Source organism: Eublepharis macularius, chromosome 6, assembly GCF_028583425.1.
Source record: "Eublepharis macularius isolate TG4126 chromosome 6, MPM_Emac_v1.0, whole genome shotgun sequence".
In the NCBI taxonomy this organism is placed as follows: domain Eukaryota; kingdom Metazoa; phylum Chordata; class Lepidosauria; order Squamata; family Eublepharidae; genus Eublepharis; species Eublepharis macularius.
The window spans coordinates 83,202,717-83,225,236 of NC_072795.1; the positions used below are offsets into that span (position 1 = coordinate 83,202,717).

Below are 22,520 nucleotides of genomic sequence, written 5' to 3' on the forward strand. Positions count from 1 at the left end.
ATACCACCATAACTCCTCAAAATTATAATCAATCATCTTCTACAAATGGCACTCTAGGGTATTACCGGGGTCCCGAATATGGTACCCATGGACACCATGCCACCTGCCGATACATTTCCTGGGGCCCAGGTGGGTGGGGCCAGGTAGGGCTTTTGTGCAGCCAGGCTTTTGATTGGCCATTGGAGATCTGATGTGCAGATTTTTTTAGAATGTTGCTTTGGCAGCAGCTGCCACCACTGCACAAAGATCTTCACTGTGTGACAGAAAGTAAGCTGCAACAATTATTTTGTGGCTTGTTCCACGTCCTATGCCCATCATGCTGTGTCAGAATTCCAAAGGTGTCCACAGGCTCAAAAATGTTGAGGATATTACAGATACTCAGGTCCGAATAATACTTTTTTTTTGGCACACCCCTAGTCTAGGCTGCTGGGAGAAGCGCCTCCTCCTGGATGCAGGCAGCATCATGAGCTTTTCTCTGATTCCAGTAGGAAAGGCTCCTCTGTTTCCCCGAAGGATCTGCTTAAACCCCTAACAAACTATCTCATATAAGCAACCATTTGTAACTGCCCCAGAACGAAGTATCTGAGAAATACAAATTTCATAACTAATATTCAGAATGAGACTAAGGAAGCGAAAGAGACATACACCTGTACTCAAACTGTCTAGGCTTGCAGCAAGTGTGCATTCCCTCTGAAGGAAACCACTCAGAGTGTGTTTACATTTCAGTAATCCACTACCTTTGGCTAGGGAAGGGTGACTGCAGCATACCAGAACCACCAAGAAGGGGAATTCATGGTAAGTGAATAAAATTTTCTATTTTCCGATGATTGTAAGGGTGCTTCATTATAGACTGCTGGGACATAGCAAAGCCATGCAGTTTAGGGCAGGACCATCCCACTATTGACCGGCCACTATCTGCTGGAGGACCTTCCTCCCAAAGCCAGTGTCCAAGGACAACTTGTCTACACAATAGTGGTGTGTAAAAGTGTGGGCTGATTTCCAAGTGGCTACCTTACGAATCACTTCCAGTGGTCCAGTGGTAAACTGTAGAAGTAGCCAACCTCCTGAGTAAGCTTTCAGTCCCTCCGGTGGCTCTCTACTCTGAGCTCTGTAAGCCAAAGAGACAACCTTTAGGCCATTTCCACACACATTGAATAATCCACTTTCAATCCACTTTCGCAATCCCTTTGAAGTGGATTTTTTGTACCACACATGGAAAATCAGTTTCAAATGTTCACTAAAGAGTATTGAAAGTGGATTATCCAACGTGTGCGGAAGCAGCCGCTATCTACTGATCCAGAATAGATGTAGATACTTTGGTTCCCAACCAGGATCTATGAAAGGAAACAAACATTGCTTCTGACTTATGGAATGCCTCAGTCCTAGATAAATAGAAGCTAAGGGCTTGACATCTAGACAGTGCCATTCTCTCTCCTGTCTGTGGACCTGCTTGGGAAAAAAGAAGGGCAGCACTATTTCCTCTGATTTGTGAAAGAGAAAGTTTATCTCAGGGATAAAAGTAGGGTTGGTACACAAAACCACTCTATCTTCATGAAAGATATACAGTTATCTGTTGATCAATAAACCTTTTAACTCAAGAGATTTTCCTTGCTGATGTAATGACCACTAAGAACGCAATTTCAAGAATTAGTCCTTTGAGAGGACAGGTGAGGCCAAAGTTTCAAATGGCTACTTAATCAATGTGGGAAGGACCATGTTCAAATTCCAAGTGGGAAACCTGTGTACAGTCAGGGAACTAGTGAGAGATATCACCCTTAAAAATCCCTTATATGAGGGTGTGGTGAAATGAGATGTCTCCTGTGAACTCCACCAACTGCTGATATTGCCAACACTTGCTTTTTTCACTTTTAGAGCTCTGTCTTTTATCAAGTCCATTCTGAAAGAAGTAAAGCAGGTCCTTAACCGGTACATCTAAAGGGCTAATGGATCAAAAGGCCAAGGGTTGGGGAAGGCTGTTTACTTGACCCTCTTCTTTTCAACTTAAATCTAAATGTTATGATGCTGCACCTTCCATTTCCAGAGTCTCATGCCCCGAGACTGGTATCAAAGGAATTACCACTGTTGCTCTCTGCTGATGATTCAGTCCTTATATCCCAAACGAAGATTGGCCTGAAGAGATTATTGAAATGTTTTTCAAATTATTGCCTAGATGGGGACTTGCAAATAAATTACAACAAATCTAAGATCTTGGTTTTCTCCAAAAATAGCAATTTAGGTCTTTCCAAAGGTAATGCAGCAAATTCTGATATCAAGCAAGGTGAGAGGTTTTGTTATTTGGGAATTGTTTTCTCCTCAAACTTGTCTTGGCTCCCCCAGCATAAGTTTGTACTAAGATGAAGCCTACGGTTGGTGTGATATCTTCTTTTTTTACGGAGGGAGGGGGAGATATATTTCATGTGCAGTTCAGGAGTTTAAGTCAAAAATAATCCCACAGCTACACTATGGTGTTGCTATTTGGATCTCAGTGATCACAGAATCTTTTGATCACCCCCTTTGCCAATTTATACAAAGGGTAATAGGCATTCCTCAATGTGACTCAAATGTCTCTCAGAGCTGAATTAGGCCAAAAGTCAGTAAAACCTAGAGCATGGCTCAATGCTTTTAAGTTAAGAACTAAGACCATCTTCACCACAGAAATGGAAGGTTTGCTGTTTTTTCTTAAACAAGATGTTTACTATTCTGCATGGATGAATAGTGTTGATGCCACGTTATGACACCGGAGACTCACAACTGAAGACATTCTTGTGCTGAGTAAGGCAGAGAACCTATTTACTGTTAAGTGTCATTTTATCGACCTTGATTACAATAACATGGTGATACAGGCTCAACCCAATTTTTTGGTATCTTAGCCCCATGGTCCTTAGCAACCTACTTGAGAAATTTAACAGCTTTCCATTATGCTCAGGTATTTCCCCTAGCTCAATTGAATGCTAACCCCTCTGAAGTATTGAATGGCAGTACTGAATGGCAGATTTTATCATATTCCATATTCAGAATGCCTTTGTTCTTGTGGTCAGGGTAAAACTGACACTTTTCCTCATAAAACAGTGGAATGTCCTCTTTTTACTATTTTTAGGAACTGTTTTTTAGGACAAGATGCCAAAAGGTAAGTGCCGTCCCACGTAGTCAAATCAAAGGAAACACCTGTTTGCTGTGTTCATGGGGATATGGAGGTAAGTCTCTGACACATCCACAAAGGCTAGACAGTCTTCCTTCCTGACTACTGCTATGATAGACCTGAAAGTTTCCATCCAGAACTATTTTTTTATCCTTAAATTCAGCCTCTTTAGATCAGGTATGATCCTCCAAATGCCACTCTTTTTTTGGAATAAGAAAGAAGGCTGAGTAAGCGCTCAGTTCTTTCCAGAACTTTCTGGAACTGGTTTGATCATGCCTATGTTGAGCAGGTGTTCATTACTTGCAACAGGGCTTGATGTTTTGTGTTGCATTTGTTTCTAAGGACCTGAGCATACCAAACTCTTGGGGTGTTCAGAAATTCTGGGATTTAACCTTCTGATATCATTTCCAGCACCCAGAGATCTGAAATAGGGTTTCCCCAAATTTGGGCAAATCGCTGAAGCCAGTCTCCAGTCCCAAGGCTGGCTGCACTGGCATCATGTAGATGCTTGTTTCTTTCCTGCCGATTTAGAGGAACTGGAGTTCTTATTGAAACGTGGCACCATTTCTGGACTGCTGCCATTTGCTCATAAAGTTCTTATAGGATTGTTGTCCAAACATAGATTCACTGACTCAAAAGGTCTGTTGGAGGATTTTCCCCTTTATTTTGCCTACTTGGGAGAACTTTCTTTTTGTCTTTGGCTGCCACCAGGTGCCTCTCCAAGCATTCTCCAAAAAGCTTGTTCTCTACGAAGAAACCATTGCCAGTCTTGTATGAGGTGACATCAGCTTCTCAGCACTTAAACCATACATTGCATTGGGCTACAACATTTGAGGCCACAGCTGTAGCTGACAGCTGGACAGAGACTCAAGGAAGTGTCTGCCATGAACTAGACAGATCTTTTAAAATGTATCCTTCAGTTCCTTGGGAACCTCTCAGGATATTTCTTTACAGTCTGCTTTTCTCACTGAGACTCAAGGTATATTACTCAGTACAAGAGAACACAATATTATATAATCAACAGCTAGAACATTCACTGAGGAAAATACAATATGATCAACAGTCAGGATATTCAATGAAGAGATACACTGGGGTATGATAGCAGAAAACTTAAAAACAAGCATGAAGCCAAATATAGAGATGAAACTTTTCTGAAACAGAGAGTAGCTAAGTAACAGGACGGCTTTACCAATGTGGAAACTACCCAGTAGGAGCACACCTTCCTCAGCAGACAGTACCCAATGTCATAGTATAGACCCTTACCAAGGTATCTCTTGGATCTATTTCTTATGACACAGCCCTATAATATGAATAGAAAGCCCTCCTGAATAATTCAATTTTGTATAGTTTGCAGAAAGCCAGGAGAATGGGAGCTTTACTAACCCCCTCAGTAGGCCATTCCATAAAGTGGGGGATACCACAGAGAAGGCGCATATACTAGCAGCTGTTGATTATACCAAACTGCAGGATGGTATTTGCAGAAGGCCCTGATCTGATGAGTGAAGCTGCCAAAGCGGAACATGGGGGACAGGTGGTTGCACAAATATGAGAGGACAAAGTCATGAAGGAATTTGAATGTGACAATCATGACCCTGAATTGAGCCCAGTAACTGATACAAAGCCAATGGAGTGTCTGCAGAATGGGAGTGATATGTATGCTCCGACTAGCTCCTGGAAGTAAACAAGCTGCAATGTTCTGCACCGCCTGGAGTCTCCAAGTTGACGTTGGCTATTTTTTTTGTACTGTCATTTTAATTGGTAGCCACCTCGAGCAGGACTCTAAAGAGGCAGCATAGAAATTTTCTAAATAAATAAATAGCAGGGCCTTGAGCAGGGTTTCATATTATGAACTCTCAGACTGAGAAAGCAGATATACTAACAGGCACCCCATTTTTCTATAGCCCTTCTATCAATAAGCTCAGGGCAGCATATACAGTTTTCTCCTGCCCCATTTTTTTCCTACAACAACCCTGTGAGGTAGGTTAGGCTGGCAGAAAGTGACTGGCAAGCAGTGAATGAGTAGGGATTTGAACCTAGCTTTCTCAGCTCCAAGTCTCACATTCTATCCACTACACCATACTGACTCTCTTGATTCCTCAAGATATCCCAACCTAGGTTGTTAAATGGAATTAAGACACACAAGAGTAGAACCTGACACTGGCACAGAAAGGAACATGAAACCAGAGAAAATGGGCCAGCATCAATAATATTTTTTCTCCTGGACAAATTGGACAGGAGGAAGGTAACAATATTCTGCACCAAATGGTACTTCTAAACATCTACAAGGAAAGGCATGTGTAATATCAGATAATATCATTAGACCCCTAAATTATTCTAGTTATGCAACTGCCATATGCTTTCCCCACCACAAATTTGTAACCTAACCTCTAAGTCCATCTACTTGGATCAGGTACAATTGTTGCCAAGGAGCCCCCCTCCCCTGTTCTGAGGCCTGCCATGAACTGTGTCAGTTTCCTGCGTTGCTGTTTAAAGTTACACCAGAGACTCTGCTTTAGGGCAGCCTTGCCCGTGCCTGTTTTCTGTCTATACTCTTATGGATTGTGCCTGTTTCTTGCCTCTGCTATGGACCATGCTGTTTACACACAGTTTCCTGCCTCCATGGACGTTTGCCTCACCTGGGCCCAGAGCCATGCTGCTAGCAGCACGGTGCCAGCCAGGGAGACCCTCCACAAGCCTGGCCAGGCGCCCCCTGGTCAGTTCCCATGGGGAATCTCTCGTGGGCCAGTCACCAAGCTTGCCCTCGCTACCAGGCAGCCTGCTAGCAAGTCCTAGTCATGCCCAGGCGGCAGCCATGTTCCCAGGCAGCCAGGAGCTCAGCCTGAACAGCCTGCTCAGAGAAGCCATTTCGTGGAAGCGTGCAGACCACGTCCGCAGCGGCCAGCCTCGCCCTGCTCTGCATATCTTGATAGCTGCCCCGGAATGGAAGCTAAAGTGCCGGCTGCCCTGAGCACTTAATGGACGCATCTCAAAGCAACCCCTGCATTCCAGAGCTGATGACATCGAGACCAGCCCAGCTTCCGGGAAGACCCATTCAACCCGCCCGGCATCCCCCCTCCCTCTTTTGTCCCCTCTTCCCAAGGGTCACAATAATATATTCAGATTCTAAAGTGGCCCATCTAGGGTAGTTATAGATCCATTAAGCCTTTGTTTCACCCGTGAGAACCACAGGGAAAGGCATCAGCCCCAGGGTACGTTTTGGGGTATTTAAGCCGGCCTCCCTGGCCATGAGATGTGCGTGCCATTCCTATCCTGACACCCTTGCTGTCACCCTCTTCGGATCTAGTGCAGGCCGTTAGACCATCCCATCTCACTGCTACGTCTTTCTTCCACACCGTGACCAGGTGAGTATACCCAGTTCCGTCGTTCTCAAGTGGGCTCTCCTGCTCATTCAACCGTCTCTATTTTCCAACCCCTTTATTTCTTAGTTTCTTGTATGTATCTTGTATGTGTGTGCTAACTTAGGCATGCACAACACTATTTAGTTAAAAACACGTTTTATTGTTATTAATCTACCTCTTTATTACATGAGTGTTCTGGAGAGGGACCCTGGTATATATTGGTTAAGATCCGCACTAAATTAAAACCCAGGCTGCAAGCTAATTCCCCCATTAAAAAGAGCAGTTCTGGTAACACACCGGAGGCAACTCTGACATCATGTTTACATGAGCAGTTACTTTTTAGCAAAAACAAAAACATGGCTCTGTTATTGCCTTGCCCTTGAAAAGGTTGGTTTACAGCGAGTCAGAGTTATTAAAACGAGTAAGCTCATCACATAAAGAAGCCCTGTGCTTAAGACTCCTATACTACTACCAGAACTGTAGGAAAGTTCTACCAAGAAACTTGTTTCTTGAAACTGTTCTCTTTTTTGGCACTTTTTAAAACATATTATACCAGAAGAGTCACTCTAATTGGCTTTCGGGAATTACTGTCCATCTTTTCCAAGATTATTTCCCAGAATGCAATCACAACTGTCCTTAGTCTCAGAGAAATGACTTTAGGCACATTTTTCCAGTTCTCCACAATTGCTTTTTTTGACCTGAAAATGAGAAATGTGCTGACAGTGAAGCAAATTCTCTGAACAGGCCATTTCAGGGCAGAAAAGTCTGCTCTCCTAATTTCCTAAACATGAGAACTTAAAGAAAAAGCAAAAGGTACAAACATTGTTCACTTCAAAGTGAACCTAAGGATGCCCTATCACTCTCTGATGGGCTCCTTCCCTGAGCTGAAGAGCACCTGGGGACCGAACCTTTCATGACCTTTAGCTAAGTGCTGGAAATAAAAATCTCAGTATTCACGGTTCACTTTTAGGGCTCTGCTGCACACTCGATTTATTCCTGGTTTTCTTAGTGGTTGATCCTCAAGAATTGGAATCAATTTTGAGTACAGTTCTTCGACACTTCTGTCCTCCCTTTGCATTTTTACAGTGGTGGAATCAGTTTATTTTGGTCTGCACATTCCTTAAATAATCAGGATTTTCATGTAAGAATGCTGTCATCATCAGTGGCATAAATGGTGATGTCACAGCACACACAACCTTTTATTTTTTATGCATTGTTATATCGATAGATTGATATAAGGGCTGAATTTTTTAAATGCTGAAAATGAATGCAATGCACCACCCAAACTTAAGTCCCCTCCCAGTTGAAACCGGAGACCCTGCCCAGGCTGACCCAGAGCCAGGAGGTAGAGGCCAGCACCAGTGGGGCAAACCGACCTCTGTTGGGACAGAGCCCAGAGCAGCAGCGGCTACGTGCTTTTCTAACTGTGCAGCTTTTTCTGCACCAAGTGAAAAATTGTTCTGAGGACTTACCATATATATGAAAAGAGGCACAATGCTCTGTAATGCTCCCATATACTGCCCAAGTGCTATATTAAACCTTTCGACATAGAGATCTGGAGAGCTGACCTGGAAGAAAAGAAATAATAACAGCTCTTTTTAGTAAAACAATCATCTTGGAGGATCCTGGTTGGAGTTGCAAGCCAAAAGCCTTAAGGCTAAATATCGTCAAAAACTGAAAGATGAGATCCGGCAATCAGTAACATTCCTAATATATTCTGTCAAAATCCACAAGTCTGAAGCAAAAGCCAGTGGACAAACTTCAGAGGGGGAAAATGGCAGGCTCCATTTGTATCTGCAGACTTAGCATCCTAAGGCATTCAAACTACTTGTACACATACACATACAACCCGCCAGGTTTTTTTGAAAATGTAAAGAACTTTAACATTTAGCCTCGGTAAAGGAATCTGCATAATGTTATTATTTACTTAACTAGAAACTGTTGATCTTCTAACCAGTAGATGCAAGTTGCCACTAAAATTCACCTCTGTACCAGTAGACTGGAAATTAGCAACTGTTGCACCAATTTTTAAAAAACTGTCCAAAGAACAGCCAGGAGATTACAGGCCAGTTAGTTTAACATTTATTCCAGGTAAATTAGTAGAAATTGTTATTAAAGACAGAATTACTGAACACATAGAAGAACAAAGCCTGCTGAGGGAAAATCATGATGGCTTCTGCAAAGGAAAGTTATGCCTCAAAGTTTTTGAGAAGGTTAACAAGCACGTAGATAAGTGTAATCTGGTAAACATAATCTACTTGGACTTCCAAGAGGCTTTGAAAAGGTACCTCCTCAAAGACCACTGAGCAATCTTAGGAGCCATGGGAAAAGAGGATGGGTCCTGCTATGGATTAAAATTAGTTATGTGCAGGAAGCAAAGAGTAGTAAGAAATGGACAGGACTTGCAATGGGGGCAAACATGAGGACTCAACGGTACCAAAACTGATGCTACTTAATTTGTTCATAAATAATCTGGACTGGTGGGCACAGTGCCCAAATCTACAGAGGTTACTAAAATACTGGGAATGGTGCAAGCCCAAATGTAGTGTGAAGAGCCCCAGAAGAATCTTTCTAAATTCGGTGAGCAGGCAATATGTGGCACATGATTTCAATATTAAGCATAGGGTTGTCACCAATATATAAATATATATAAATGTAAATATATGCTGATAGATTCTGAACTGGCTGAGATTTGGGGGGAAAGGGATATGGCCACTGTAGAGGATAGCTTAATGAAAATGTTAATTCAGTGTGCAGCAGCGGTAAAAAAAAAGGCAGACTCCATGCTGGGAATTATTAGGAAAGAGATCAAAAATAAAACAACCAATATTGTAATGACCTTGTGGCACCAACGCATCTATGGTACAGCTGCATTTAAAATACTGTGTACAGTTCTAGTTACTTACAACGATAATGCAGAGCAGAGAAAACTGCAGAAGAGGGCAACCAAGATAATTATGAGATTGGAATGCATTTTCAGTAAGGAAAGGATAAAGAATCTGGGGCTTTTCACTTTAGAAAAAAGACAACTATGTGGAGACATGATAGAGATTTATAAAATTATGCATGAAGATCCATCAGTAGCCTCTAGCAACTGGAAACGTCCAAATTTACAGACAGTAAATTTCTGAATACCAGTACTAAGAAGCAACATCTTCCTTGACCTTGTCTTCTATGTCTTTGTTGACCTTCCTGGTCAACCGGCTGGCCAGCATGTGAAACAGTTTGCCCCTGGGTGAAACAGGATGCTGGATTAGTTGGAACACTGGTCCGATCTTCTGATTTTCTAATAGGTAGCCTGTAGTTAAATCAGCCTTGCCAACTTTACATATTAAATTCCAGTCTGGTTTCCTAAAAAGGTTTTCTGACTAATACATTATTTTGCACTTCTTTGAACAAAGTACAGGAGTTTTTAAAGTGGCTGCTCTGCCCTGAGAGGCCTAAGATGCCACTTCCGCTTCCATATTGCAGGAACCGCAGAACATGAACACCCAATAGGGGGTGGGAATACAAACAAATCTGAAGTGTGACACCAACCTAGGGTCAAAACAGGATGGTGAAAGACAAAACTTGCCCAATCTTCTAACAATGGACATGTTTTTATATATATTTATAACAAGACCAGTCAAACAAATTCTAAATGCTGTAACGACAGTGACAGCTTTTTATAGTAGCAGAAACCTAATTTAATATATAAGTGATGTACATTTAAATATCAGCTTGTGATTTATAGTACAACCTACTGCCAATATGACTGCAACTAACTTCAGTCAGAAGAAATCCAATTGCTTGATAGGAATTCAGACTTTAAGGATTTGATTGGAGTCACCAGGGCTACACATGCCATTGCAAGGTTGATAAAAACTATTGTATTCATGATTTCTTTCTGAAGTCTATGAATGACATTTTGGGAAAGTCAACAGGCTATTTTCAAAGCTAACGCAACCCAGGTCAAAATTTTCAACACATGCATGCCATTTTCACATTCCGAGATGTTAAAGTGATACTGATCAGTCTACCATCAGACTTTACTGTTTGCTGAAATGAGATTTGGATAAATATCCCAAAAATATTTTGTAATACATTTGCATTACAAAAACTCATGTACAAACAAATGAAACCTCCATAGAATGTATTGTTAATGCTCCCTTAGACTAATCTGAAAGAGACTAGTTGCCCGGGACTTCCTCTTTCAAAAAGTTATACCACACTCCTCAGCCTGAAATACTTGATGATTCATTCAGTTGAGATGCTAACTGAAAAACCTAAGATCCATTCAACCATTTGCACTCTGGAAATGTCACAAAATATAGCTATTGCTTCTTCAACACCATCCGGATGTCATCCGGATGAAATGATGACATATTTAAAACAGCAGGTTTCCTTTAACCAAAAAGAAGATTAGCACTAGAAGGGAAAATTTGAACTAGAAGACATAACTGTTTATCCCCATACGTAAATCTATAGAAACTTCTACAGCGGGAAAATATAACAATGGTTTTTCATTATTATGTTAGCCAACTTAAACACAATACTATTTCAAAACTGCGAATCTCCTAATGCTGCACTAAGACAATCTGGTTGGATGGTAAGATGCAAAACATAGACTTGCAGTTATTTTCTGAATTATTGCAGAACCAGTATAGTTCAAGTTGAATGCTGACACAAGGATCATGGCCTGTGTTCATAACAGCAGAAGAATACAAATATATCATTTCCTCTACCTAAAACAAGGCAAAACAGACTGAGAATATGCTAGACATAAAGGGGTCTGCTATGAAAGGAAATCCAAATACTAATACTTTTTATTGGTAGTGGGAAGTACAGCAACACAGAGTTCCTACAAATCAGTATAACAGATTCTGTACCCAATACATACCATATTGGTAGCATTCACAAGTATAAAAATATTTTTATAGATCAGTTTCAGCAGAGGTTCAGTTGGTGAAAACACAGGAGAAGGATTTTATAGCTCTTGTCTCCCATTACTGGAACACTCACTCACTCTTTTTCTCAGCTGCTGAGAATGGAAGATTTATTCACTTACCGTGAAGCTTCCTTTCTCGGTGGTCCAGGAGTGGGGCAGTCCTTACTCTTAGTATATAGCTCCTCCTCTCCGAAGGCAGGGTCAGTCAGCTGATTTTGATCCCGGAAGGGAGGGGCTTGTTTGTGGAATTGCCAGTCCGTTCCCAAGCCCTGACTCCCCATCACGATATCATGAGAGAAACCACTTCCCTCAATCTTTTTTTTAAAATAGTAAGGTCCTTCCCCTGACACCTGTGGGAGGAAGACCACTGTCCTAACTCTCCATCCAATCCTAGAAGCCACCCCAAAGAAATTCGGGTGGGTAGGACTGCCCCACTCCTGAACCACCAAGAAAGGAAGCTTCACAGTAAGTGAAAACAAATCTTCCATTCTCTGGTGGTCCTAGGAGTGGGGCAGTCCTTACTCTTGGGACATACAAAAGCAGTGTGCCTCAGAGTGGGTCGTCCGGCTTCCAGGCCTAGAAGGTGTGTTGTAGTACTCTCCTGTCAAAAGCTGTCTCAGTGGTGGCTGACTTATCTATCCTGTAGTGCTTAATGAGTGATTGTACTGATAATCATGAGGCCGTCTTATTGGTTGTCTCTAAAGACTAAAGGATTTATAGGTTGCCGATGTTGCTGTGCCCCTTAGTGAGTGCACCATGTCACCTTGAGGCATCTCCAAACCTCTAGCTTGATATGCCAGAATTATGTACCTCTGCTCTACCTACTTAACGTGGGAAAGGGCACTCTCTGTCCCAAGGAGGACCTCCTGAAAAAGAAGAAAAACACAACTAGTGTCTCAGACTTTTGAAAACTGTTTTAGTCCTGCTCAAGTAGAAGCTCTGGTTCTACGTATATCAAGGTAGTGAGATTCCCTTTCCTTCTTGTGCTTTGGATTAGGATAGAAGTAGGGTAGTACTATCTCCACTGCCATCTTGAAGGAAAGAACAGAGCTCCCTATCTACTCCTAGTGCCTACAGTTCTGACACTTCTCCAGCTGATGTGATTCCCATCAGAAAGATGGTCTTAAAGGCCAACTCCTTTAGAGGACATGAGGACATAGGCTCAAAGGCGTCTTTGGATAATGTTTCCAGTACCAAATTAAGATTCCATTTGGGAAAACCAGCGAACCCTTGGGGGATTCAACAATGAGGTCTGATAGCTCTAAGTTCTAAAACTGTTCATTGTTTTAAAACTAAGTTCACTGTTGATCATCTCTTCTTCAACCAGATGCCCTATATCATTCTTCCCTGGGTGTGGGTTCCTCAGCCCCATGGGCTCATGTCCGTGGTCATCACCATTCTTTTTAGTTCCCTGAGTGGGATGCCATCATGGTATCTGATGAGGTCCAGCCACCGGTTGGTCTCCTGTTTGATAATCTCTGGCAGCTAACTATCTTGAACCTCTTGCTCTAACACCTCTTGGTATGGTAACATGACTCTATGGAGTGCACGAACATAGAACCTTCCCCCTTGGAGGACATCCTGATAGGATACCCTCATCCCCAGCAGCTGAACCAGTAGCATCACTTCCATCTTCTGGTTCCTTAAGATCTCTGCCACCATCATCTGGATCTTTGTTGCCTTTCCTGTGACACAAGAACTCTGTCTTAAGCCATGTCTATCACTATCCCCAGGTGCAATATTTACTAGGTTGGAAGTAAAACTGGTCATTGATCATGAATCCATGATCCTGTAGACAGGTTACCATCTGCAGTTTAGCCGTGCTACCAGTGCTACTAAGATTCTGGTGAACACCCAAGGTGGTGCTTTCAGGTCAAAAGGCAGAGCCCTCTATTGGAAGTGCTTCTGAGAGATTGATGGAAGCCAGACAATCTTCCTTCTGAAAGGCAGACAAGACAAATTTGCACATTTCCATTCCGAACTTTCTTGTCGTTACGTGTCTGTTTTATTTGACCAGTTCTTTTGGATCTGGAGGAAAAAACCCAGGTGGTACAGAGTTGAATTTCCAGTGAATATCCATTGATCACTGTATCCGGCACCCACCTGTCGCTTACTGTTTGCTGCTAAGATTTTGCAAAGCATTGTAAGCGCTCTCCAATCACACTCGTGTCTGCTGCCTTAGCGTAATCACGCTGAGTTCCCTTCTTAGATCCCTTGGTATTCCAACCAGATTTGTTGGGGAGAGACTACCCTCCTCTCAATGTTTGGTCTGTGACCTTCCTTGAATGGTCTAGTGCATCCTGAGTGGAAAGGATTCTTAGGCTCTCGAAAGGACTAAAGCCTCTTCCTCGAATTTCCTTCCTTCTTCTTTGAGGGAAGGACTTTCTGCTTTTCTTTAACCAGAGCTTCTCTAAACAGGTTGATGTCTTTGAAGAGAAACACGGTTCTTGTTGACCATAGCAGAGCATCTAAGGAGATGTAAGGACTATTTCCAGGGCTATTTTCTTAGTTCTGTCCTCCAGCTCTTTGAGGATCTTGCTGCTCACTGCAGCTAGGTCTGAGGCCCAAGAAAATGCGACTCTAGCTAAGAGCAAAGCTGTTGCCCATGCTCTTAGAAATGTAGTAGAAGCTTCCAAATTTCTGCACAGAGCCAGTTCAAACCACCTGACACAGGAATCCTTGGGCATGTCTATCCATGTCAGTGGGCAGAACAGGATTGGACAGCAGGCTGATTACTGGATCATCCACCACTGGCAACTCAATCTTCTTAGTAGTCTCTGGAATCAGTGTATAAGACTTGGAAAAAGGAAATAGAGTACTTAGCTTTTGGGGTTTTGCTTGAGTTTCCCTCTTAGCCTTTTTCAGGTATAAAAGGCTACTGGAAAGGGGAATCCCTGGCAGAGTTGCTCCCAATTTTAGGGAGGATCCTCTCCAACCCTTCTGGGAACTCTGGGTCCTCAATACCTTAGGGAGCAATCTAAAATACAGCTCCTGGGGAAATATCTTGTTTGCCTTGGGGTGACTATGTGTACTAGGGAAAATTCCCTTCTTTTAACAGTCCCTCCTTTTGGGGGGGGGCTTGGCTGAGGGAGAATCCGGTAGCACAAGGGTCCTCCAGTTGGAGGCTTAACAGAGGGCTGTTCTCAATGGCACTTGTCTCTTTGGGTTGGGGGAGGAGGATCCCACCCATCTTCCTATCTTGGAGTTGGGACCCCCCCCCCCGGTTGACCCTCTTGCCCATCTAAGGGTCCAGGCGCTAGGCTACTTGTTGGCACTCCTTCAGGACCTCTTAGGATTCCTTATTTCAGTCTTGAGCCATGCCAATAGGTTTGTTAAATAATAACAACTGTGCTTATGCACCGCACTTCTGGGCAGATCAGTACCAATCGGAGCTGTGATAAGATCAGAATTATCATTATCCTCCCCCAATACTACTGGGTAGCTGAGGCTGAGAAGGGAGGTTTACCCAAGGCCAGCTACTGAGCTCATGCACTTATGGAATTTGAACCAGCATTGTGCTGAATTTGCGACCCAGTCATTTAACTACAATGTTACAGCAGCTCACTTCTGTTAAGAGGCCCAGGAGTAGGCTGGAGCCTGGGAGTTTGGCAAGTCTAGGTTGCAGGCTTGTGCTCTCTGTGGCCTGGGGGGTGGCTAGGCCTGCCTTTGCCCACAATTTTACACACAGAAATTGTTTTTTCAGCCGTCCTTGCCTGACGGTTCCAGGCCCTTGGACCTTCTCTCTTTTACTGGCAAGTTGAGAGGCCAAGGAGGGGGTGGAGGCCTGGGAGTTTAGCACATCTAGGCCACAGATTTGTACTCTCTGAGGCCTGGAAGGTGGCTAGGCCTGCCTATGTTGGCATTCCACCCAACAGGAATTTTCAGGCAGGCCCTTGGGCCTTCTCTCTTTCACTGGCCTGTTGAGAGGCCCAGAAGGGAGCTGAGGCCTGGGAGTTTGGCACGTCTAAGCCGCAGATTTGGGCTCTCTGGGGCCTGGGAAATGGCTGAGGCATGTCGTTACTGACATTCCCACCAAAGGGAGAAAATGAAAATGAAAGGCACACCTCAGAAAAACCCAGCTGAAAGAGGGAGAGATAAAAGGCTCCTTTTTATTTGGGGCAAGCTGGCTCGGAGGCTTCTGCTACTCTTTTCTCCTCCCCCCTTCCTTTTGCAGCTCCCAATCCCCGCTGGATCAGTCTTACCACAGTTCAGTCGGGGCTGCTGGGATTGGAGCGGTTCCTCTGCTGCTGCTGCAAGCTGCTTCTACCAAGCCTGAGGGAGTTCCGAGAAATATCAGTCTCCATAACAGTCTACTGTAGACTCAAACACCGTACCCTCTGGTCGTCTGAGAGGGAGATTCCTCCTAGCCCGTAGGTGGGGAACCTCGGTGGAGTTTGCGGTTGCAGCCATGGAATCTAGGAGAACCTGGGGACTGTCAGCTCTTTACGTGCCATCACGATTGCAGCCATGGAACCTAAGGTCGTCGGCTCTAATGCTTGCAGTCACTCCAAAGCAATACAGGGGTGGTGTAGGGCAATAGGACCTTTCCCTTCCCATACGAGCTCCGCACTGCCTGTGTCTGGCAGTGCCTTCTTCGCCAGGATCGCTGCGCTCTACAGAGTGTTGCTGAAGACGTCCTGCTCGGAAGGCAGGTCCAGAAAGACTGGAGATTGCAGGGACAAGCCTCTCCCCTCCGGGATCAAAATCAGCTGACTGACCCTGCCTTCAGAGAGGAGGAGCTATATCCCAAGAGTAAGGACTGCCCCACTCCTAGGACCACCGGAGAATAGCTAGTTCCCTAAAGGCCTCCCAGATGGGTCTGAAATTTGCCTCTTCCAGAGGGTTGGTAAGAAATGCGATGACACTACTGAGAAACTAATTTCTACTGGATTTTATACGTTACTGACTTATTTTATTGTGCTGTAAGCCATCTTGGGAGCAGTTTTAGTTGAAAGATCATCTATACACAAACTGAACCATCCAGCAACTGCCTATCAGACTTCTCTACTTACTGCTTACTGTTATTAATATATCTATCTCAATGTGACCCATCTAAGTATACTTAAATCTAAAAACTAGGGCCATATACAGAAAAAACAGATTTTTCTACAAACTTGAAAAAGCCCCATGTTTGCAGAAAAAAACTGAAATCTAAAAAAATTATATTGGGATACCCTGTCCCCAAAAAACACTAAAAGCAGCACCTGTTGCTTTAAGAAATGAATGTCCTATCAGTTGTCATTGTGGTTGTTACTAGGTAACCACAACAGAACTGTTAGTCTTCAAGTCTTCAGTAAAAGTCAGAGGGAGGGGGCATGGCCCTTTCCAGGGTTGTTTTGACCTCTGAGGGAGTACTCATCAAGCTAGGCCCACCAGCAACTATACAGTGACTTACATGACTCACCCTGGTCCAGCAGCTTGCTACTGTTCATACTGTTTCCCCATGAAAGCCAGTGCAGTATAGTGGTTAGAATTTTAGACTAAGATATGGAAAGCCCATATTAAAATCCCTACTCTACCAAAGTAATCACTGGGTAACCTTAGGCCAGTTACGCGCACACAGCATAACCTCATACAGTTGTTTTGCGGATAAAATGGAGGAGAGATGAATGGTGTAAGCAGCTTTGGGACCCCACTGTGGAGAAAGCAGGGTATAACTGAAATAAATAATAAATACAGCTGAATAATAAATATAGCTGAAGATAGGCAGCAGATGAAAGCTACGTAGGTAGGTGGATAGGTTGTTGGGAAGAAAGAAAATAGGAAAGGTGAGGATATGGGGACTGTCAGGAAAAGAGGAAATAGTGTAGGGAGGAGGGATACAGGGGATGTGCCTCCCACAAGTCCTTGCAGGTTCTCCACCACTCAACTGGTCCCAGTCCAGCAGCCAGAACCACAGTTTTCCCTCAGGGAGAGGCTGCTGGGGGAGGGAAGGAAGCTAAAGACAGGGAGGGGGCAGATAAAGGTAGTTTGGCTGGTAGATGGGGAGGAGAGAAGGAAACAGGAAAAGGGGAGAGGCTATTGGGGCTTTCAGGGAAGGGAAAGAGGACATGGAGGGAATGAGAAGTCCCCCAAGTAATTAAAGGTCCCCCACTTGTACTGATGTTATTTAGAAATGAGAACTTCCTGACAACACATGCAGTTTGAACGGCAAACAGAGGATCTGTCAGTGACTATGACTCAAGATTCAAACCCTTCCTACCAGAGTTCATCACATCCACATTTAGTTATTTGTTGACTAGTTGAGATTCTTGGAAGGCAGAAATAAGTGAGCTCACTGCTGTCTCAACCACAAATCTGTTCCAAATAATTAACTAACAACTGTACAAGATTAAATATTTTTATTAGACACACTGCTTATTTCACAAGAATTTCTTTTCAAATATTGTGGGGAAAACCAATAGTATTTAATATTAAATGGAAGCTAATAATTGATTTAACTAGCTTACATTTGATGACCAATTGATGGGGCAGGAGTGGGGGAGAGCAACAAGGGAGGGAGGGAAGGCTTTGGTCCTTGTGCTCTAGTTGCACCACTGGTCTGATGCAGCAGGAGTCTGTGTGTCTTTACAAATATCTTACAGTGTAGAAACAAAAAATGTGGAAAGTGTCGATTCTTACAAGTAGCCTCTATTTCACCTATCATGTTCCCCACCTTTAGCCATCCTTTTCCTAGGCTGAAAAGTCCTACACTACTCAGCCCTTCCTAATCTATGAGCAAAAGCTGAAGAATATGGGTCTTTTCAGTCTACAAAGACAACTGGGATGGGGCAGAGATGATAGAGATCACAAATTAGTGAGCAGTTTTGGGAACATGAATACGAACCAGAACCCCCCTCCCCCATTCCTATTTCTGGCCACTGACCCCTGCTATTCCAGATCTCAGACAGAAGGAAGATTCCTATTCTTTTTATTTGTGAGGCTTTTCAGTCTCTGGGTTCTCTCTGAGGGTATACCCATGTGCAACTCATGAATCCAGACACAGGCTTAAATAAAACTTCAGCTTACTGATTAACAGAGTGCTGCTAAGCATAAAGCATTTCAGGCAACAGACATAAAAAATAATGTCTCTGTTGCTAGCTAAAATCTGCCTAACTAAAACTTACAAAGCTTGCTACCATTGCATCTCTGAATTGCTTTCTTGGCTTGTTGCTTCTTACTGGTTCGTTTAGCATAGGAATCCTTTTCCATGCTAGGCTGCACAAGGCACAGTGAAGCATCGAGGAGCATGGAACCTGTAACTTCTCCTTCACATGATGGTATAAGAAAGATAGTTAGAGAAGGGAACCAGGTGAGCTGGGAAGCCATCTTTTCAGGACTCCAGCCATCATCCTACCAACCCACAGCCAATCAGGGCTCAACTGTCTAATTAGCATTTCTAGCCATGTGAAAACTGGGGCATGTAGACTGAAGCTGTGAGAGAGAATCTCTAGGGAACAGAGACTGGCCTGCACATGTTTGAATCAGCAGAGCCAGCACATTTTTAAGCTAGGCCAGAACATGGGTCTGCAAACAATTACCCCACTATACCAAAGTCCAGCCATTCTGGATAAAATTCTATCCTAAACTGGCAACTTCCTTACAATATGAAACTGATTACTTTTTATTAGGCTAAAAGTATTACAATACTTGTTGTTGTTGTTGTTGTTGTTTCAAGTAGACCAACACAGACACTTTAATTTATTGGTGTTTAAAGAATCTTTGAACAATAGCAGGTACATGGAACCATTCAAATTACTTCTGAATCCTGGGCAACCAAGCAATACCAGAAAGTTTTTTTCACCAACAGCATAACTAGTTCTAAGATGACAAGATGCCCCACAGAACAAACAAAACAGAGACATCTGACCTAAGCCATATAATAGGATTTTAATTTAAAATTCTGCCAAACCTAGTTGTTTAGGACAGCTCATGGACTGTTACACATGGATTAGAAATGGAAATGAAAACAAAAACAAAACAGAAGATAGAACATGAATTACAATTAGCAGGTGTAGATCCAGAGGAGTTAGCCATGTCAATCTGTAGTTGCAAAAGAGTAAAAAGTCCAAGAGCACCCTTAAGACTGACCAAGTTTATTGAGGCATAAGCTTTCGAGAACTACAGCTCTCTTCATCAGATGCATTAGCAGGTACAATTTTGAAGCAGGTACAATTTTGAAAGTGATTTTGGAGCCTATGCTCTTAAAAAGTAAGTTTACAGAAGTGTTTATTATTGAACATCAATCTCCTGGAAGTTGGGCAGAAATCATTCCAGGATAACTTCGGTTTACCCTGTTTACCCTGGTATGAAGTGTTTCTGAAATGTAGGGTGGGATCCAAAGAACTAGTGTGCTTCCTTTTTCAAGACTAAATCCATTCATGAGGGTCAGGAGACTTTCCCTGTGTATCAACTAGATTGAGATGTCACAGCAGGAATTAAAAATTGTGAGATCCATGCACATACAGAAGTTTACATTCAGAAGTGTGCATATGGGCTTCTTGGGATCTTGGCCATTACAGGCATACAAACCCCTGAAAGCTGCCTCAGCCAATTGTGCAAGTCCAACTGGTACCTATTATAATATATTATTCCCAGTAGATTGACTTACAACAAATTAACCCTAGATATTAAGAGTGCATACCTAGGCATATAGCAATACTCAGAGAAAACAAGGCATAATCGATGTACAAGCTGCCATTTGTGTAGTGAATATATGTAATTTAACAATGACATGTAATTTAACAATGATAAAGAAGGAAAGTCAATACAGGATTATGTTCTGGCATTTGTAAATATTAGGCATAGCCTGGGAGGAATGTACCAAAAATTCAATTCAGTTCATTTTGGTCAATTTTTTATTGATTATATTAATTAAACCCATTTGTTTCATTCATTATTTCCATTGGTTTCTGCAGTTTCAACGTCAATTTTTCCTAAGTTACTACTATAAGCTCTAGACAGAATGAAAAGATAGCCATCACTGAAAGCATTCTGCTGCCACCTACAGCACGCCTTGCAGTTTAGCAAGCAGGAATTTTCTTCTATGAATCGACAAGACACACAGCCTAACATGACCAATTCAGACTGTTCTTTGGAATTAGGCTCAACTGCCATTCAAGATGGGGTTTTTTTTTACTCAAATAAAAACTCTTACTTTTTTCCAGTCAGAAACATCGAGAAATGTTCTGGCATCATGTTTCAGTGTCCAACAGTTCTCACTTTTTTGCTTCAGAAAAATATATGAAAAGGCACAAAAGTGCAGTTATAATCTGGCTAAATATCACTTGTTGGGCTTGCTGGGGGGTGGGGAGGGCTTTGCCATCTGTCTCTATACCTCAGAAGTTTTACTAATTAGGTGTTATTTACTTGCATTCTGTACTAGAAGTGGACATCCAAATATCTGCACCTTTCTTTCCTAAGCAGCTTACATTCTTACTTTTCTGCAAGTATAGCTTTCTAGTCACCTCAGGAAGAGAAGCCAAAAGAGTAGAATAGAAATGATTTAGAAACACATGTATATTTAATTCACCATTTATTCAAAAGCTCCACTCTTAAAGTGCCACAAAAGAGCAACACAGGTTTGTGCTACTTTATCACATGTAGAGCTACTGTGCCCTAATTAGCTCTACTCTGACAACTCCTTGCTACAGTATCACTAACTCAACACTGCTTCAAGATCCAGAGGAGTTAGCCGTGTTAGTCTGTAGTGGCAAAATCAAAAAGAGTCCAGTAGCACCTTTAAGACTAACCAATTTTATTGTAGCATAAGCTTTCGGGAATCACAGTTCTCTTCGTCAGATGCATGGAGGGCAAAAAGAAACTTGTCAGATATAGAGGACGAGAGGGGAGGGCGGAGTAGATGCAAACAGCTCCATATCAGAAGGAGCTGTTTGCATCTACTGCTTCAAGAGTAACTCATTTGTGCAACATGAGGGCTGCCACCAGCCCCAGAGCCAAATATGATCCTTCCAAAGTCACAGAGGTCAGTCATGAGAAAGTAAAAACACCAGAGTTATTTTAGAAGTCTTTCCATGCTATTATCTTCTAGCTCCTTCAGGGCTTCTGCATCATGTTCTCTAGCCAGTTAAACACTACACTTAATAACTAGAAACAAGGAGGTTAAGGAAAGAGAGAAGTTTAGAACCCAGAACACTTTCGCCTTTCCCAAACTTTTAGAGAACTTTTTTCTGCACCATTTCCAGTTCTGCTATGCTTTTTGAGTGCTTGACCAGAACAGAACACAGAATTCCAGAAGGGACTACACCAATTTATATAAAAGAATGGATGGATATTATAGCTTATTAGAAAAGGGACTGAAAGTAGGGTGCAGTGTGCCTTTTTTTACCAGTCCCGAATAGCGAATTGACATTTTTACTGTGTTATTCATTTCAACTCCAAGACTTCTAACCAAGTTCCCATCAATGTATATGTAAAATTAAGATTCTGCTCTGTAAAGTATAACTCTGTATGCTTACAATGACCCTAATTCGCCTTATAGTAGACTTTACATCCCAAAAACCTCTGGGCTTAGCTTCTATGTTGCCACTGGTACAAACAACAACAACTCCTCTGCCAGAATGGCTTTTCTGTTTACAGAAGGGACGACAATTTTAACCAGTAGCCCACTCCAGTTGCAGACTCCCAATCTGCCCCCCTATCCTGCTCCCTCAGACCATCAAACCAATGGAGCACAACTTTGCAGGACAAAGGCAGCTGCAGTGAAAGGTGGGGAAATAGTCTTTCTAAGGTATGACTCTGCTCTCACTGCCTCAGCTTCAGAGGCAAGCCACAATATATTTGTACAAATCAATTGAAATGTTCTAGACAAATTGTGTAATGATGAAGATATAATCATATAAAAGCAAGACTAAATTATTAGTTCTTGAAAAAGCAGAGATTGCATGGCCTCTTATCAAGACTGAACTGTTTTTGGTGCAGGAGCTCATTAGCCTGGAAAGGAATTAATCACCTGATTTCTGACAGCACTTAGAAAATTTTGACTAAAATAGGTAAGAGAAAGGCTCACCTTTCTTTGTGAGGATGGCCCTCCCTCATTTTTCTACCTCACTTGCTAATAAAGCTTCCTGCTGGGCAAAGCTATGCATACAGACAT

The 22,520-nt window shown here is 42.7% G+C and overlaps 1 protein-coding gene across 1 annotated transcript in view; it reads right to left on the reverse strand.

Moving 5' to 3' along the window:
• CACUL1 (CDK2 associated cullin domain 1) overlaps positions 1 to 22,520 on the reverse strand; it is an 80,380-nt gene that overhangs the window by 38,672 nt on the left and 19,188 nt on the right. The window contains exon 4 of the mRNA XM_054984184.1: positions 7,971 to 8,066. Coding sequence (XP_054840159.1) covers positions 7,971 to 8,066 — 96 coding nt within the window. The remainder of the gene's footprint in view (positions 1 to 7,970; positions 8,067 to 22,520) is intronic.